General features: G+C 38.0%; 1 protein-coding gene across 5 annotated transcripts; it reads left to right on the plus strand.

Moving 5' to 3' along the window:
* The first annotated feature begins 197 nt into the window (after positions 1 to 197).
* On the plus strand, positions 198 to 18,606 carry LOC128865148 (uncharacterized). 5 transcript variants are annotated; one of them, XM_054105200.1, is made up of 8 exons: positions 198 to 290; positions 356 to 749; positions 3,424 to 3,495; positions 9,060 to 9,271; positions 9,401 to 9,745; positions 9,807 to 9,938; positions 13,073 to 13,144; positions 16,950 to 17,006. In XM_054105200.1, the coding sequence occupies exons 5-8, from the start codon at positions 9,740 to 9,742 to the stop codon at positions 16,971 to 16,973; spliced, it is 234 nt and encodes a 77-aa protein (XP_053961175.1). In that variant the 5' UTR covers positions 198 to 290; positions 356 to 749; positions 3,424 to 3,495; positions 9,060 to 9,271; positions 9,401 to 9,739; the 3' UTR covers positions 16,974 to 17,006. The 5 variants fall into 5 exon arrangements, 4 of the variants coding, with proteins under 4 accessions (XP_053961175.1, XP_053961174.1, XP_053961173.1 ...); XM_054105199.1 differs by lacking the exon at positions 16,950 to 17,006 and adding an exon at positions 16,016 to 16,551; XR_008454753.1 differs by lacking the exons at positions 9,060 to 9,271; positions 9,401 to 9,745; positions 9,807 to 9,938; positions 13,073 to 13,144; positions 16,950 to 17,006 and adding an exon at positions 8,467 to 9,002.
* The last annotated feature ends 2 nt before the right edge of the window (positions 18,607 to 18,608 follow it).

Raw genomic sequence — 18,608 nt, forward strand, 5'->3', positions numbered from 1 at the left:
CGGCGGTGGTAGTAACCAACCCAGCGTTGACCAGCAACAGTTGCCGTAGGCGTTTGAAGGCAATTCCTATGCTAAAGTTACTATACCCGATATGTTTGTAAGTACACTCTGTGCCTAAGTTTAGAGCATTCCATAACCAGGTACGAGTTTATTTACAGTTCGCCAAACAAGTGGTCTCTAATTTGCATCGTAAAAAAATCGGCCATAAACGCATGTTAGTCTCGTATACGCGCGACTCTTCACTCACGGAAATCAACACGCTGCGTTGTCAAGTAGCAGGACTACTTAAGGTGAGTCACCATAACTTTATTGTTTCTCTGTGCATGTTGTAACTAGGTTTTATGATCTACTGTAGACCGTTCAAAAATATTTTGTAGCTCTCGCTTCAAAAATTCGCAGCAGTGAAGAAATCGTATCGAGTTAAACAAAGCGCGCCAATTCGAAACACCTAGTGAAGCCAAGACCTTCTCCACCTGATCTTTCTAACGCAGAGGAGGTCTTCCTCTTCCTCTACTACCACCAGCTGGTACCGTATCGAATACTTTCAGAGCCGGAGCGTTTGTATCCATTCGGACAACATGACCCAGCCAACCTAGCCACTGGATCTTTGTTCGCTGCACTACGTCTATGTTGTCGTAAAGCTCATACAGCTCATCGTTTCATCGTCTGCGATACTCGCCGTCATCAACGTACAAGGGTCCAAAAATCTTCCGCATAATCTCGAACCAGCTCCTGAGAAGGGAGCATTTGTAAGTCTTTATTCTCTTGTAAGAACGTGCCCAGGATTCTGTGTCTCCTATGACCTAATGCTTCACAGTTGATGGTTAAGTACTCCATGGACTCCACTTCATAACAGCAGAACCTGCATAAACTGGTGCTAGATGGTCCTATTGTATTCAAATGTTTATTGCATGCAAATTGGCCTGTAAGTGCTCCAAGTTAGAGCAGATTTTGGTCTGCTAGTATTAAAGTTCAGATACTTTTTGGAGTGATTAAGGCCGTTTGTGTCATTCCAGTATTCCTTTGGATCCTTTTTATTTGCATCCATTTTCTGGTTTCCTGATTTAGATTGTTTTTGTTAAAGCCAAAAAAATGGGGTTGGTCCAATAAATGGCGCTTCCGCCCCTTTTTCGACATAGAAGTCTGCTTTCTTGTTTCCTGTGTTCCTCATGTCCTGATTATGAAATCACGGAAATCTCAACCAGAGTCGCCAGTTTGTTGAGTGCATTATTACACTCTAAAAGAACTTTTGAATTAAACGTAAAGCTATTTAAGGGTTTGAGGACTGATTGACTGTCCGAATGTATTTTAGATTTTACTTTTTTGAACCTTCTTTTGGATATGATTGCCACTGTTTCCATTATGGCAAGAAGTTCCGCATGGAAAATTATGCTATCTGTATTCAGTGTTAAAGATTTATGTGCTCTAGGCCCACTATTCCTGCTCCTACCCCCTGGAGCGTTTTGGATTCATCTGCATAGCATTTTTGCAAGTCATCATGTAGCCATGTTGGGCTAGTGGAACACGAGCGGGAGGATAACCTTGCATCTCTTAGTAAAATTGAGTATGGGTTCCGTGTGGTCATTCGCCTGGGCCATCCATGCTGCATGTTCAACCCTGTTTAGGATATTGAGATTTCCAGTAAGATCTCCTGGTTTAAATTTAGTCTCTTTTTTAGTCAGAAGTTACAGAATTTAGTCTGACGTTTTTTCTCACAAAATATAGAAAACTGTTAAGCAATCAGCTGTTGAGCTACTGTCAAAAGCAGAATAGCGTTACTGTGATGTGCACCACCTTCTGTCATTTTTAATGGAAATTTGGAACGCGAAATTATTTAATTTGCCAAGCAGATCGCTGCATCTTTCGAAGGGCTTAACAAGTCGTAAATTGGAAGCGTGCACTGCTTGCGTACTACCAGCATTGCCTCCCATTAGCAACCTTTTCACATAAGAGCAAAACTCATTGCAAGAGGTAACAAGCCATCGTGAAAGGATTTTGAAGGGGAGCTCTTTAACGGCTCTGAGCGAATTTGACAGGAACAGCTGATAGGCTGACGGCACTTGGGGTGTGTTAAAAAAAAAAATGAGATTGCGTTGGTGAATACGAAAAAATCAACCAATGACCCTTCGTTGCCGTCTGAACAACGACTGATTGTACGAGTATATGAAATGATCGAGCACATTTCGGCTGGCAGTAAGATTGTGTTAGTGATACACGAAAACAAATCGACGCAACCTTTACTCATGTTGCTTCGTTGCTATATGAACAACGATTGAGTGTGGAGGAGTGTGTGAAATGATCCTGCACATTTCGGCTGCCGAGTCCCCTAATGACGTGGCAGCCAAAGTTCCCCTCTCAATTGTCTTTTCCACCATAGTTAAAGAGCAAACCTTGAAATCTCTCATCCTTGCTAAAAAGCCTTGTGAGCTATCAATCTCAATAAAAATAGAAGCTGTAAACGAGCTCCATTAGCGCTCCCGGTATCCTTCCCCTAAGATATTCAGAAATTATTTTTTCCTTAGCATTTCTTTTGAACAAAAGTTTCCACCTCTATTTCATGGCTGGAAAACTGTTTTGTTTTTGCTTTCCAACACTTTTTACGACTGCGCTCTCGTTACCTTATTTTAGAGAGTTATTTTATTGTTATGGCTATTCTCAAAGGCTATTTCTGCTATGAAAGAGATTTTCATAAAGAAACAGCTGTCATTCAGAGGTGGCATACAACTAGGCCCATTTCCGATAGAACAGCAAAGCCCGTACCCCAAATTAGAGGATGAAGTTCAGACTAAACCCTTTTCCGGGATGTACGCGTTAGCGGAAATTTTAATAATTTCCAAATGTTTTTGAAGTGTGGAATTTTTCGTACTTAATCGACATATGGAGAGATCTCGCCATGGATGAAAAAATTTGTAGGCAGTAAAATAAAAAATTTACAGCTCATAGTAACTAAAATGAAAAAATGGTATTTAGCTATTATATCGGGTGTTCTTTTAAGAGTTTGAAAACTTAAAATGGTAATACAAAATCTGGTAGATAGTTTCATGACATTTAATTTTTGAATATGAGTTACAGGTCCATTCGATTAGTTCAGTTTTTGACTACCTTTCCAATAAATCTGAGTTATCTAAATGATCCCAATCAGCACAAATGCGACGCAAACGATATTCATTTTGCTTCAATTCTTGCACGAGCTGTATTCTGCAGGCACGTAAGCCAAATCCTTACGTAAAATTTTGCCATTCTCAGCTGTGAAAACATATTTATCGATATCGATAATTCTCATGCAGCTAAAATAACACCCGATATGTGCATAATATCCTTTACGAATACTTCAATTTTGTCTCGAACTCTTAAAAATATTTACTTGTTACATAAACCTGCGAAATCATTGATATGATCTTTCAATTCACGCTGTCTTTTTAGAATATGCCATTTTGGATAGATCCCATTTGGGCCCATAACCCCACCGAAGATGCAGCGTCACAAAATGCTTTGGTAAGTATCGTGAATGGGATGGATATGTACAGTGTGTCTAATGCCTGTAGCAAAGGAACTTATTGAGAAACTTTGACAACTTATTTTTTTCTTATTTAATTTTAATAAATTTTTTATAAAAATATATTTCTTTCTCTTACAAAAACCCAGGACAAACTTTATGGAAATAAAAAAAAAATTGTTTGTTTAATTAAAAAAAATTAATTAAAAAATAATGCTGTGATGCGATTTTTGAGACGCTCTAAACTCGCACTTTATTATGCCAACATTTATTGAGCTATAACCGTTCCGATTAAAAAGTTTGAAATTTTGATGAAAATTAAAAAAAACAATTTAATGAAAACAAAAAAATGTCTTTTGAGATATAACCGTTCCGATTAAAAAGTTTGAAATTTTGATGAAAATTAAAAAAAAATTTAATGAAAACAAAAACATTTTTTTGAGATATAACCGTTCCGATTAAAAATTTTGAAATTTTGACAAAAATTAAAAACGCAAAAATTAAATTAAACAAAATTTTTTTAAATTTAGTTTTCATCACAATTTCGAACGGACCGACATATGCAACCATTCGCCCAAAAGGAAGATTCATCAAGATACTACGTTTACCCAATTCCGTTATGAATTTGGCTTAGGCCATAAGACTTTTTTCAATGTGATTTGAAATTTGAGGTCTTCTATAAGTAAAAGTCCTCGAATCGTATCTTTAGATACATTAACACCATCTTGAATTTTTTTTTATCTATTTTGTTAGGTCAAATAGAAGAGAATTTAATACTGAAGGGAACAAGCTGTGATTCATTTCAAAAGGTTCGTTAGTTTTTTTTCATTCATGTACGCCAATTCAAAGAAATCATAAAAATGAAAAGTCGAGAAAAGAAGATAAAGTTTGTACTATAGCTGTCCGGTCACAGCGTAACTACCTAACGTAACTACCAGGCCCCCCTTAAAACTGCTTTGTCACAATGATCTTCTGATCATGCTTTGGAGAGGTATTTTTGGGTCTCGTTCAGAGAAGTTATCGACGTTTTTAACTTCGGTATACCATTGTGCCCATTTATTTATGAACGTCTGCGACTTCTTCAAATATTTTGCTATACTTGCACGTGACATTTTTGGACCTATAAGGTGTGTTTATAGGAACACTGCTTACAAATCGTTTTCCATCGCGAAACTCAACTTTAAAGTTTTTTTTATAATGGAATTATATGTTTGAATTTTGTCGCTCACGCTTCTATTAGACAGTCTGTATATTATTAAATTTAAATAAGAATCAAATAAATTCCCAAAACTTATCAATAAGTCCCTGTGCACTCTACCTGTATGTAGTATCTAGTCATCTTATTGGGACCGAGCAAAATTTTTTCAGTTTTAAGTATATTAAAAAAAAGATTAGTATAATATTTCTATATTAAATAAAAGTAACAGGTGGCGCTAAAGTAATCCTCCTATCAGAAAATGCTATAAATTTTGCGATTGGCCCCTAATGTCAGTTCTGTTGTGACATTTGTGTAGTAAACACATGCGAAATACACGTTAATAAACAATGTTACGCTACACTGCTCCAGAACGCGGAATATTGCTGACTATTTATTTGACCAATATTCGGTCGGTGACTTTGGCACAACGTGAATTTCGTCGCAGATTTCCTCGCCGTCCAACGCCTACTGGTGAAACACTGCGACGTTTAGCCGCTCGCCTCGAAGAGACTGGCACAACACGAGATGCTGCCAGGCGTGGCAGACCCCGGAGTAGCCGTTCTGCAGAGAATATTGCTGCTGTAGCCGAGGATGTCATGGAAGCGCCGTCGACATCGACCAGACGACGTGCCCCGCAAATGGGTATCAGTCGACGGTCTTTACAGCGAATTTTGTTACAAGATTTGAAGATGTTTCCGTACAAAGTGCAGACGGTGCATCAGCTGTTAGCTGCTGACCACCAATCGCGTCTAACATACGCTCAAGCCATCCTTAATCACCACCAAGAGGAAGATGATTTTTCATCAAAAATAATCATCACTGAAAATCCGCGTGTAACCCACGAAGAGCCATTACACCCGCTCAAAGTCACTGTATGGTGTGCTGTTTTCGCTGGAGGAGTCATCGGACCTTTTTTCTTCGAAGACGTCGCGGGCCAAACGGTTACTGTGAATGGTGAGCGCTACAGAGCAATGATCAACGAGTTCTTTTTGCTGCAACTTGATGAATTGGGATTGGAAAACATGTGGTTCCAACAGGACGGTGCAACGGCATACACTGCACGTGCCACAACCGATATGCTGAAGGATGCATTTCCCGGGCGCCTAATCTCCCGTTTTGGCGATTTGCACTGGCCAGCAAGATCGCCTGATTTGACCGCTCCAGACTTCTTTTTGTGGGGCTTAAAAGTTCCGATTAAAAGTTTGAAATTTTGATGAAAATTAAAAAAAACAATTTAATGAAAACAAAAAAATGTCTTTTGAGATATAACCGTTCCGATTAAAAAGTTTGAAATTTTGATGAAAATTAAAAAAAAATTTAATGAAAACAAAAACATTTTTTTGAGATATAACCGTTCCGATTAAAAATTTTGAAATTTTGACAAAAATTAAAAACGCAAAAATTAAATTAAACAAAATTTTTTTAAATTTAGTTTTCATCACAATTTCGAACGGACCGACATATGCAACCATTCGCCCAAAAGGAAGATTCATCAAGATACTACGTTTACCCAATTCCGTTATGAATTTGGCTTAGGCCATAAGACTTTTTTCAATGTGATTTGAAATTTGAGGTCTTCTATAAGTAAAAGTCCTCGAATCGTATCTTTAGATACATTAACACCATCTTGAATTTTTTTTTATCTATTTTGTTAGGTCAAATAGAAGAGAATTTAATACTGAAGGGAACAAGCTGTGATTCATTTCAAAAGGTTCGTTAGTTTTTTTTCATTCATGTACGCCAATTCAAAGAAATCATAAAAATGAAAAGTCGAGAAAAGAAGATAAAGTTTGTACTATAGCTGTCCGGTCACAGCGTAACTACCTAACGTAACTACCAGGCCCCCCTTAAAACTGCTTTGTCACAATGATCTTCTGATCATGCTTTGGAGAGGTATTTTTGGGTCTCGTTCAGAGAAGTTATCGACGTTTTTAACTTCGGTATACCATTGTGCCCATTTATTTATGAACGTCTGCGACTTCTTCAAATATTTTGCTATACTTGCACGTGACATTTTTGGACCTATAAGGTGTGTTTATAGGAACACTGCTTACAAATCGTTTTCCATCGCGAAACTCAACTTTAAAGTTTTTTTTATAATGGAATTATATGTTTGAATTTTGTCGCTCACGCTTCTATTAGACAGTCTGTATATTATTAAATTTAAATAAGAATCAAATAAATTCCCAAAACTTATCAATAAGTCCCTGTGCACTCTACCTGTATGTAGTATCTAGTCATCTTATTGGGACCGAGCAAAATTTTTTCAGTTTTAAGTATATTAAAAAAAAGATTAGTATAATATTTCTATATTAAATAAAAGTAACAGGTGGCGCTAAAGTAATCCTCCTATCAGAAAATGCTATAAATTTTGCGATTGGCCCCTAATGTCAGTTCTGTTGTGACATTTGTGTAGTAAACACATGCGAAATACACGTTAATAAACAATGTTACGCTACACTGCTCCAGAACGCGGAATATTGCTGACTATTTATTTGACCAATATTCGGTCGGTGACTTTGGCACAACGTGAATTTCGTCGCAGATTTCCTCGCCGTCCAACGCCTACTGGTGAAACACTGCGACGTTTAGCCGCTCGCCTCGAAGAGACTGGCACAACACGAGATGCTGCCAGGCGTGGCAGACCCCGGAGTAGCCGTTCTGCAGAGAATATTGCTGCTGTAGCCGAGGATGTCATGGAAGCGCCGTCGACATCGACCAGACGACGTGCCCCGCAAATGGGTATCAGTCGACGGTCTTTACAGCGAATTTTGTTACAAGATTTGAAGATGTTTCCGTACAAAGTGCAGACGGTGCATCAGCTGTTAGCTGCTGACCACCAATCGCGTCTAACATACGCTCAAGCCATCCTTAATCACCACCAAGAGGAAGATGATTTTTCATCAAAAATAATCATCACTGAAAATCCGCGTGTAACCCACGAAGAGCCATTACACCCGCTCAAAGTCACTGTATGGTGTGCTGTTTTCGCTGGAGGAGTCATCGGACCTTTTTTCTTCGAAGACGTCGCGGGCCAAACGGTTACTGTGAATGGTGAGCGCTACAGAGCAATGATCAACGAGTTCTTTTTGCTGCAACTTGATGAATTGGGATTGGAAAACATGTGGTTCCAACAGGACGGTGCAACGGCATACACTGCACGTGCCACAACCGATATGCTGAAGGATGCATTTCCCGGGCGCCTAATCTCCCGTTTTGGCGATTTGCACTGGCCAGCAAGATCGCCTGATTTGACCGCTCCAGACTTCTTTTTGTGGGGCTTTTTGAAGTCGCGGGTTTATGTCAACAAGCCTCAGACTCTTGCAGCTCTTAAAGACAATATCCGTCAAGAATGTGAGGACCTATCGCCGGAAGTTTTGGCCAAAGTGATGGAAAATGCCATAAAAAGGGCTCAAATGGCAATCAAGTGTGGCGGCGGCCATTTACATGACATCATATTCTCGACTTGATGTAAAAAAAATTAAAAGACCAAATAAAAATAGTCCACAAGAAGAATCAAAGTTTTTCATTTTTTTTTAAATTACAGCCAAAAAACATCGCAAGGTTACTTTTGCGCCACTTGTTATTTTTAATTAATTTTCACCTTAATTACCAACAAATCATTGGCGCTCTCTTTAGAATAAATCTCATTAAGATGAATTTAGGTACTGCAATTTTCATAATCATGGTTTTATTAAAAATTAGAAAAAAATGCTATTATTTTATAAAAAAAAAGACCAACTCATTTTCCTTGTATTCCCCTCTTCTTTAGCTCAATATCAAATTACCGGAATTAAAATCATTTAATGTATTGCCGATGGTTTTGTCACCCTATACCCTCTCTAAGGCCGAAAATATGAAGCAAAAGTTATTCAATTTTGAAAATCATGATAGAAAAATAGCCTGAAAAACTTGCAAGCAATTAGAGTGGAAATTTGGTCTTAAATTAAAATTTGTGCGTCGATAAGTTTGTCTAGAAAATTCGATTAGTTTAAGCCTTTTATTTATTTATTTCTTTTTTTTTTAATTATAAGGAAATTGTAATGTTACCGCGCGACATTGAATTGAATTGTTTCGTATGTGTAGCAAATATTGAAGCGCTGAGATAAAAATATTGTTATTGTAATAAATATCTCGAAAATATTTGGTAGGGATCTAAAGATAAAAATATTTTAACCTCAATCAATTCAATTAAGTAAAAATATTTAAATACCAATTTTAAATATTGTATTTATTGTAGTAATGCAGCAACAAATATGTCCAAAAATCTATTATATAAGTTATTAAAATAAATAAAAAAAACTCGAATGATTGTCATTAGAAATTTAAAGGTAAAAACAAAAAATCAAATTTTATTCAAAAAAGGTGCCAGGATTTTTCTGAATAAACCCTTCAAGAGAGTGTCACCTGGCCAATGTAGGGGCCTAACGGAAACTGTTGCACAAACGCACATCTCTGCTTCTGGCGTAAGATCGAGGGAAAGCTAAGATGTTTGAGGAAACTATGATATAAAAGATTGCGCTTATCGCGGCACCGCTGCTCGATTCTCAGTGAATTTAACATAATAAGATGTTTAGGTGACGTAGCTGTAAAATTTTGCTTATAAACAACTTTCTTATTTCCATTATCTTCCTTGTCTACATCAAACTAACCTAACTTTTCATTTTTGTCTACAAATCTTCGCTATTTTGACACTCTCTTTTTAGGTTTCCCAAACACCACATCAATAATTTCGACACCACAAAGTTACGAGGATTTACAAATCCGGTTAGACAGAAGGCTACTGCGGTCGGTTGAAACAGATACCTGACCATTGAGCTTTAAGAAGCACCCATTTTTTATGGCTCCACCGGCAACATCAACAGCGTCAACGTCGCCACTGCTGCTACCAACACAAACGCTTTCGAGCTGCCACCTCTTACAGTCGACGCATTGGGCCAACTTTGCGTTACTTCGGCGGTGGTAGTAACCAACCCAGCGTTGACCAGCAACAGTTGCCGTTGGCGTTTGAAGGCAATTCCTATGCCAAAGTTACTATACCCGATATGTTTGTAAGTACACTCTGTGCCTAAGTTTAGAGCATTCCATAACCAGGTACGAGTTTATTTACAGTTCGCCAAACAAGTGGTCTCTAATTTGCATCGTAAAAAAATCGGCCATAAACGCATGTTAGTCTCGTATACGCGCGACTCTTCACTCACGGAAATCAACACGCTGCGTTGTCAAGTAGCAGGACTACTTAAGGTGAGTCACCATAACTTTATTGTTTCTCTGTGCATGTTGTAACTAGGTTTTATGATCTACTGTAGACCGTTCAAAAATATTTTGTAGCTCTCGCTTCAAAAATTCGCAGCAGTGAAGAAATCGTATCGAGTTAAACAAAGCGCGCCAATTCGAAACACCTAGTGAAGCCAAGACCTTCTCCACCTGATCTTTCTAACACAGAGGAGGTCTCCCTCTTCCTCTACTACCACCAGCTGGTATCGTATCGAATACTTTCAGAGCCGGAGCGTTTGTATCCATTCGGACAACATGACCCAGCCAACCTAGCCACTGGATCTTTGTTCGCTGCACTACGTCTATGTTGTCGTAAAGCTCATACAGCTCATCGTTTCATCGTCTGCGATACTCGCCGTCATCAACGTACAAGGGTCCAAAAATCTTCCGCATAATCTCGAACCAGCTCCTGAGAAGGGAGCATTTGTAAGTCTTTATTCTCTTGTAAGAACGTGCCCAGGATTCTGTGTCTCCTATGACCTAATGCTTCACAGTTGATGGTTAAGTGCTCCATGGACTCCACTTCATAACAGCAGAACCTGCATAAACTGGTGCTAGATGGTCCTATTGTATTCAAATGTTTATTGCATGCAAATTGGCCTGTAAGTGCTCCAAGTTAGAGCAGATTTTGGTCTGCTAGTATTAAAGTTCAGATACTTTTTGGAGTGATTAAGGCCGTTTGTGTCATTCCAGTATTCCTTTGGATCCTTTTTATTTGCATCCATTTTCTGGTTTCCTGATTTAGATTGTTTTTGTTAAAGCCAAAAAAATGGGGTTGGTCCAATAAATGGCGCTTCCGCCCCTTTTTCGACATAGAAGTCTGCTTTCTTGTTTCCTGTGTTCCTCATGTCCTGATTATGAAATCACGGAAATCTCAACCAGAGTCGCCAGTTTGTTGAGTGCATTATTACACTCTAAAAGAACTTTTGAATTAAACGTAAAGCTATTTAAGGGTTTGAGGACTGATTGACTGTCCGAATGTATTTTAGATTTTACTTTTTTGAACCTTCTTTTGGATATGATTGCCACTGTTTCCATTATGGCAAGGAGTTCCGCATGGAAAATTATGCTATCTGTATTCAGTGTTAAAGATTTATGTGCTCTAGGCCCACTATTCCTGCTCCTACCCCCTGGAGCGTTTTGGATTCATCTGCATAGCATTTTTGCAAGTCATCATGTAGCCATGTTGGGCTAGTGGAACACTAGCGGGAGGATAACCTTGCATCTCTTAGTAAAATTGAGTATGGGTTCCGTGTGGTCATTCGCCTGGGCCATCCATGCTGCATGTTCAACCCTGTTTAGGATATTGAGATTTCCAGTAAGATCTCCTGGTTTAAATTTAGTCTCTTTTTTAGTCAGAAGTTACAGAATTTAGTCTGACGTTTTTTCTCACAAAATATAGAAAACTGTTAAGCAATCAGCTGTTGAGCTACTGTCAAAAGCAGAATAGCGTTACTGTGATGTGCACCACCTTCTGTCATTTTTAATGGAAATTTGGAACGCGAAATTATTTAATTTGCCAAGCAGATCGCTGCATCTTTCGAAGGGCTTAACAAGTCGTAAATTGGAAGCGTGCACTGCTTGCGTACTACCAGCATTGCCTCCCATTAGCAACCTTTTCACATAAGAGCAAAACTCATTGCAAGAGGTAACAAGCCATCGTGAAAGGATTTTGAAGGGGAGCTCTTTAACGGCTCTGAGCGAATTTGACAGGAACAGCTGATAGGCTGACGGCACTTGGGGTGTGTTAAAAAAAAAAATGAGATTGCGTTGGTGAATACGAAAAAATCAACCAATGACCCTTCGTTGCCGTCTGAACAACGACTGATTGTACGAGTATATGAAATGATCGAGCACATTTCGCCTGGCAGTAAGATTGTGTTAGTGATACACGAAAACAAATCGACGCAACCTTTACTCATGTTGCTTCGTTGCTATATGAACAACGATTGAGTGTGGAGGAGTGTGTGAAATGATCCTGCACATTTCGGCTGCCGAGTCCCCTAATGACGTGGCAGCCAAAGTTCCCCTCTCAATTGTCTTTTCCACCATAGTTAAAGAGCAAACCTTGAAATCTCTCATCCTTGCTAAAAAGCCTTGTGAGCTATCAATCTCAATAAAAATAGAAGCTGTAAACGAGCTCCATTAGCGCTCCCGGTATCCTTCCCCTAAGATATTCAGAAATTATTTTTTCCTTAGCATTTCTTTTGAACAAAAGTTTCCACCTCTATTTCATGGCTGGAAAACTGTTTTGTTTTTGCTTTCCAACACTTTTTACGACTGCGCTCTCGTTACCTTATTTTAGAGAGTTATTTTATTGTTATGGCTATTCTCAAAGGCTATTTCTGCTATGAAAGAGATTTTCATAAAGAAACAGCTGTCATTCAGAGGTGGCATACAACTAGGCCCATTTCCGATAGAACAGCAAAGCCCGTACCCCAAATTAGAGGATGAAGTTCAGACTAAACCCTTTTCCGGGATGTACGCGTTAGCGGAAATTTTAATAATTTCCAAATGTTTTTGAAGTGTGGAATTTTTCGTACTTAATCGACATATGGAGAGATCTCGCCATGGATGAAAAAATTTGTAGGCAGTAAAATAAAAAATTTACAGCTCATAGTAACTAAAATGAAAAAATGGTATTTAGCTATTATATCGGGTGTTCTTTTAAGAGTTTGAAAACTTAAAATGGTAATACAAAATCTGGTAGATAGTTTCATGACATTTAATTTTTGAATATGAGTTACATGGTCCATTCGATTAGTTCAGTTTTTGACTACCTTTCCAATAAATCTGAGTTATCTAAATGATCCCAATCAGCACAAATGCGACGCAAACGATATTCATTTTGCTTCAATTCTTGCACGAGCTGTATTCTGCAGGCACGTAAGCCAAATCCTTACGTAAAATTTTGCCATTCTCAGCTGTGAAAACATATTTATCGATATCGATAATTCTCATGCAGCTAAAATAACACCCGATATGTGCATAATATCCTTTACGAATACTTCAATTTTGTCTCGAACTCTTAAAAATATTTACTTGTTACATAAACCTGCGAAATCATTGATATGATCTTTCAATTCACGCTGTCTTTTTAGAATATGCCATTTTGGATAGATCCCATTTGGGCCCATAACCCCACCGAAGATGCAGCGTCACAAAATGCTTTGGTAAGTATCGTGAATGGGATGGATATGTACAGTGTGTCTAATGCCTGTAGCAAAGGAACTTATTGAGAAACTTTGACAACTTATTTTTTTCTTATTTAATTTTAATAAATTTTTTATAAAAATATATTTCTTTCTCTTACAAAAACCCAGGACAAACTTTATGGAAATAAAAAAAAAATTGTTTGTTTAATTAAAAAAAATTAATTAAAAAATAATGCTGTGATGCGATTTTTGAGACGCTCTAAACTCGCACTTTATTATGCCAACATTTATTGAGCTATAACCGTTCCGATTAAAAAGTTTGAAATTTTGATGAAAATTAAAAAAAACAATTTAATGAAAACAAAAAAATGTCTTTTGAGATATAACCGTTCCGATTAAAAAGTTTGAAATTTTGATGAAAATTAAAAAAAAATTTAATGAAAACAAAAACATTTTTTTGAGATATAACCGTTCCGATTAAAAATTTTGAAATTTTGACAAAAATTAAAAACGCAAAAATTAAATTAAACAAAATTTTTTTAAATTTAGTTTTCATCACAATTTCGAACGGACCGACATATGCAACCATTCGCCCAAAAGGAAGATTCATCAAGATACTACGTTTACCCAATTCCGTTATGAATTTGGCTTAGGCCATAAGACTTTTTTCAATGTGATTTGAAATTTGAGGTCTTCTATAAGTAAAAGTCCTCGAATCGTATCTTTAGATACATTAACACCATCTTGAATTTTTTTTTATCTATTTTGTTAGGTCAAATAGAAGAGAATTTAATACTGAAGGGAACAAGCTGTGATTCATTTCAAAAGGTTCGTTAGTTTTTTTTCATTCATGTACGCCAATTCAAAGAAATCATAAAAATGAAAAGTCGAGAAAAGAAGATAAAGTTTGTACTATAGCTGTCCGGTCACAGCGTAACTACCTAACGTAACTACCAGGCCCCCCTTAAAACTGCTTTGTCACAATGATCTTCTGATCATGCTTTGGAGAGGTATTTTTGGGTCTCGTTCAGAGAAGTTATCGACGTTTTTAACTTCGGTATACCATTGTGCCCATTTATTTATGAACGTCTGCGACTTCTTCAAATATTTTGCTATACTTGCACGTGACATTTTTGGACCTATAAGGTGTGTTTATAGGAACACTGCTTACAAATCGTTTTCCATCGCGAAACTCAACTTTAAAGTTTTTTTTATAATGGAATTATATGTTTGAATTTTGTCGCTCACGCTTCTATTAGACAGTCTGTATATTATTAAATTTAAATAAGAATCAAATAAATTCCCAAAACTTATCAATAAGTCCCTGTGCACTCTACCTGTATGTAGTATCTAGTCATCTTATTGGGACCGAGCAAAATTTTTTCAGTTTTAAGTATATTAAAAAAAAGATTAGTATAATATTTCTATATTAAATAAAAGTAACAGGTGGCGCTAAAGTAATCCTCCTATCAGAAAATGCTATAAATTTTGCGATTGGCCCCTAATGTCAGTTCTGTTGTGACATTTGTGTAGTAAACACATGCGAAATACACGTTAATAAACAATGTTACGCTACACTGCTCCAGAACGCGGAATATTGCTGACTATTTATTTGACCAATATTCGGTCGGTGACTTTGGCACAACGTGAATTTCGTCGCAGATTTCCTCGCCGTCCAACGCCTACTGGTGAAACACTGCGACGTTTAGCCGCTCGCCTCGAAGAGACTGGCACAACACGAGATGCTGCCAGGCGTGGCAGACCCCGGAGTAGCCGTTCTGCAGAGAATATTGCTGCTGTAGCCGAGGATGTCATGGAAGCGCCGTCGACATCGACCAGACGACGTGCCCCGCAAATGGGTATCAGTCGACGGTCTTTACAGCGAATTTTGTTACAAGATTTGAAGATGTTTCCGTACAAAGTGCAGACGGTGCATCAGCTGTTAGCTGCTGACCACCAATCGCGTCTAACATACGCTCAAGCCATCCTTAATCACCACCAAGAGGAAGATGATTTTTCATCAAAAATAATCATCACTGAAAATCCGCGTGTAACCCACGAAGAGCCATTACACCCGCTCAAAGTCACTGTATGGTGTGCTGTTTTCGCTGGAGGAGTCATCGGACCTTTTTTCTTCGAAGACGTCGCGGGCCAAACGGTTACTGTGAATGGTGAGCGCTACAGAGCAATGATCAACGAGTTCTTTTTGCTGCAACTTGATGAATTGGGATTGGAAAACATGTGGTTCCAACAGGACGGTGCAACGGCATACACTGCACGTGCCACAACCGATATGCTGAAGGATGCATTTCCCGGGCGCCTAATCTCCCGTTTTGGCGATTTGCACTGGCCAGCAAGATCGCCTGATTTGACCGCTCCAGACTTCTTTTTGTGGGGCTTTTTGAAGTCGCGGGTTTATGTCAACAAGCCTCAGACTCTTGCAGCTCTTAAAGACAATATCCGTCAAGAATGTGAGGACCTATCGCCGGAAGTTTTGGCCAAAGTGATGGAAAATGCCATAAAAAGGGCTCAAATGGCAATCAAGTGTGGCGGCGGCCATTTACATGACATCATATTCTCGACTTGATGTAAAAAAAATTAAAAGACCAAATAAAAATAGTCCACAAGAAGAATCAAAGTTTTTCATTTTTTTTTAAATTACAGCCAAAAAACATCGCAAGGTTACTTTTGCGCCACTTGTTATTTTTAATTAATTTTCACCTTAATTACCAACAAATCATTGGCGCTCTCTTTAGAATAAATCTCATTAAGATGAATTTAGGTACTGCAATTTTCATAATCATGGTTTTATTAAAAATTAGAAAAAAATGCTATTATTTTATAAAAAAAAAGACCAACTCATTTTCCTTGTATTCCCCTCTTCTTTAGCTCAATATCAAATTACCGGAATTAAAATCATTTAATGTATTGCCGATGGTTTTGTCACCCTATACCCTCTCTAAGGCCGAAAATATGAAGCAAAAGTTATTCAATTTTGAAAATCATGATAGAAAAATAGCCTGAAAAACTTGCAAGCAATTAGAGTGGAAATTTGGTCTTAAATTAAAATTTGTGCGTCGATAAGTTTGTCTAGAAAATTCGATTAGTTTAAGCCTTTTATTTATTTATTTCTTTTTTTTTTAATTATAAGGAAATTGTAATGTTACCGCGCGACATTGAATTGAATTGTTTCGTATGTGTAGCAAATATTGAAGCGCTGAGATAAAAATATTGTTATTGTAATAAATATCTCGAAAATATTTGGTAGGGATCTAAAGATAAAAATATTTTAACCTCAATCAATTCAATTAAGTAAAAATATTTAAATACCAATTTTAAATATTGTATTTATTGTAGTAATGCAGCAACAAATATGTCCAAAAATCTATTATATAAGTTATTAAAATAAATAAAAAAAACTCGAATGATTGTCATTAGAAATTTAAAGGTAAAAACAAAAAATCAAATTTTATTCAAAAAAGGTGCCAGGATTTTTCTGAATAAACCCTTCAAGAGAGTGTCACCTGGCCAATGTAGGGGCCTAACGGAAACTGTTGCACAAACGCACATCTCTGCTTCTGGCGTAAGATCGAGGGAAAGCTAAGATGTTTGAGGAAACTATGATATAAAAGATTGCGCTTATCGCGGCACCGCTGCTCGATTCTCAGTGAATTTAACATAATAAGATGTTTAGGTGACGTAGCTGTAAAATTTTGCTTATAAACAACTTTCTTATTTCCATTATCTTCCTTGTCTACATCAAACTAACCTAACTTTTCATTTTTGTCTACAAATCTTCGCTATTTTGACACTCTCTTTTTAGGTTTCCCAAACACCACATCAATAATTTCGACACCACAAAGTTACGAGGATTTACAAATCCGGTTAGACAGAAGGCTACTGCGGTCGGTTGAAACAGATACCTGACCATTGAGCTTTAAGAAGCACCCATTTTTTATGGCTCCACCGGCAACATCAACAGCGTCAACGTCGCCACTGCTGCTACCAACACAAACGCTTTCGAGCTGCCACCTCTTACAGTCGACGCATTGGGCCAACTTTGCGTTACTTCGGCGGTGGTAGTAACCAACCCAGCGTTGACCAGCAACAGTTGCCGTTGGCGTTTGAAGGCAATTCCTATGCCAAAGTTACTATACCCGATATGTTTGTAAGTACACTCTGTGCCTAAGTTTAGAGCATTCCATAACCAGGTACGAGTTTATTTACAGTTCGCCAAACAAGTGGTCTCTAATTTGCATCGTAAAAAAATCGGCCATAAACGCATGTTAGTCTCGTATACGCGCGACTCTTCACTCACGGAAATCAACACGCTGCGTTGTCAAGTAGCAGGACTACTTAAGGTGAGTCACCATAACTTTATTGTTTCTCTGTGCATGTTGTAACTAGGTTTTATGATCTACTGTAGACCGTTCAAAAATATTTTGTAGCTCTCGCTTCAAAAATTCGCAGCAGTGAAGAAATCGTTTGGCGTAGTGAAGATGAGCAGTCAAGTGCTTCCAAGAAAGTGTTGAAGTCCACTGAGGCTACCAAGCTACTCTTAATCGTTGCACTGAGTTATCATAACCATCTGAATGGGCAAATAATCGTTAAATTCCCATCCATTGGAGTCAATTTGTGCATGAATGTTAGCCGAGCCAGACAAATACGCTGCCTAGTTGACGGATCCAATAGATTTAGTTGAGTCAACGTCTTCAAATACTACTCCATACCGTCTACGGGGCAAGAGGATCCGTAAAATGAGGGAGAGAGAGAAGACTTCTTGCAAAGGTTTGCAATGACTCATGCCGCTTTCATTACGAAGATTGAAAGGACGGCGAAACTCTCAGCAGAAGGCGAAACTCTCTGTGACTAAAAGCCCTAGATCGCAGAAAACTAGTACTACAGCTGGCCAACCAAACTGTGCAGTTAAACGTGAGGTGGTGAAGGGGAATTAGGTAGGCAACCTACATCCGAATGGAAATACTGGAGGTTAACTCAACACAGGCGATTTGCAAACCAAACTAGCGCACGCTATTCATTAAAGTAACTGGGATGTTTAGATGAGCCAATATTTTGAAATACTTAAATTTCGCGATGACTCCCTGCCAATAGAATTCACAGCAGCTACTCTGAAGCTGAAAGGATTGCGAAATGCGATATGCGAAACTAAGGTTGGCGACTAACGACGACCCTGCGCGTTTGCCGCGGACAAAAGTACGGGCGCCGATAAAACACAGCTGGCCCCATCACTGTTTCGGCGACCAAACAATGTTTCTCAGGTAGCCATAGGCCAAAGTTTGAGCGTCAATAAAATGAAGATCCTCAGCAACTCGCCGAACTTCTTACAAATACTAAGGATGCTGGCGTCAGTGAATTTGCTAATTTGGGTTATGATGAAATGGACGTTTTGAGTATCTTTGAGTGTAGTTATGTGTCTTTTTGGAAGTTTCAAAACTAAGTATTAAAAATATGAAGGTGAAGG

Source organism: Anastrepha ludens, chromosome 5 (assembly GCF_028408465.1).
Source record: "Anastrepha ludens isolate Willacy chromosome 5, idAnaLude1.1, whole genome shotgun sequence".
Classification (NCBI taxonomy): domain Eukaryota; kingdom Metazoa; phylum Arthropoda; class Insecta; order Diptera; family Tephritidae; genus Anastrepha; species Anastrepha ludens.

What these genes read in the sequence shown, in the direction of transcription:
- LOC128865148 (XM_054105198.1), top strand. An exon ending in AAGTAGCAGGACTACTTAAG is followed by an intron (nt 17,488 to 17,552) that starts GTGAGTCACCAT and finishes GATCTACTGTAG; the next exon opens with ACCGTTCAAAAATATTTTGT.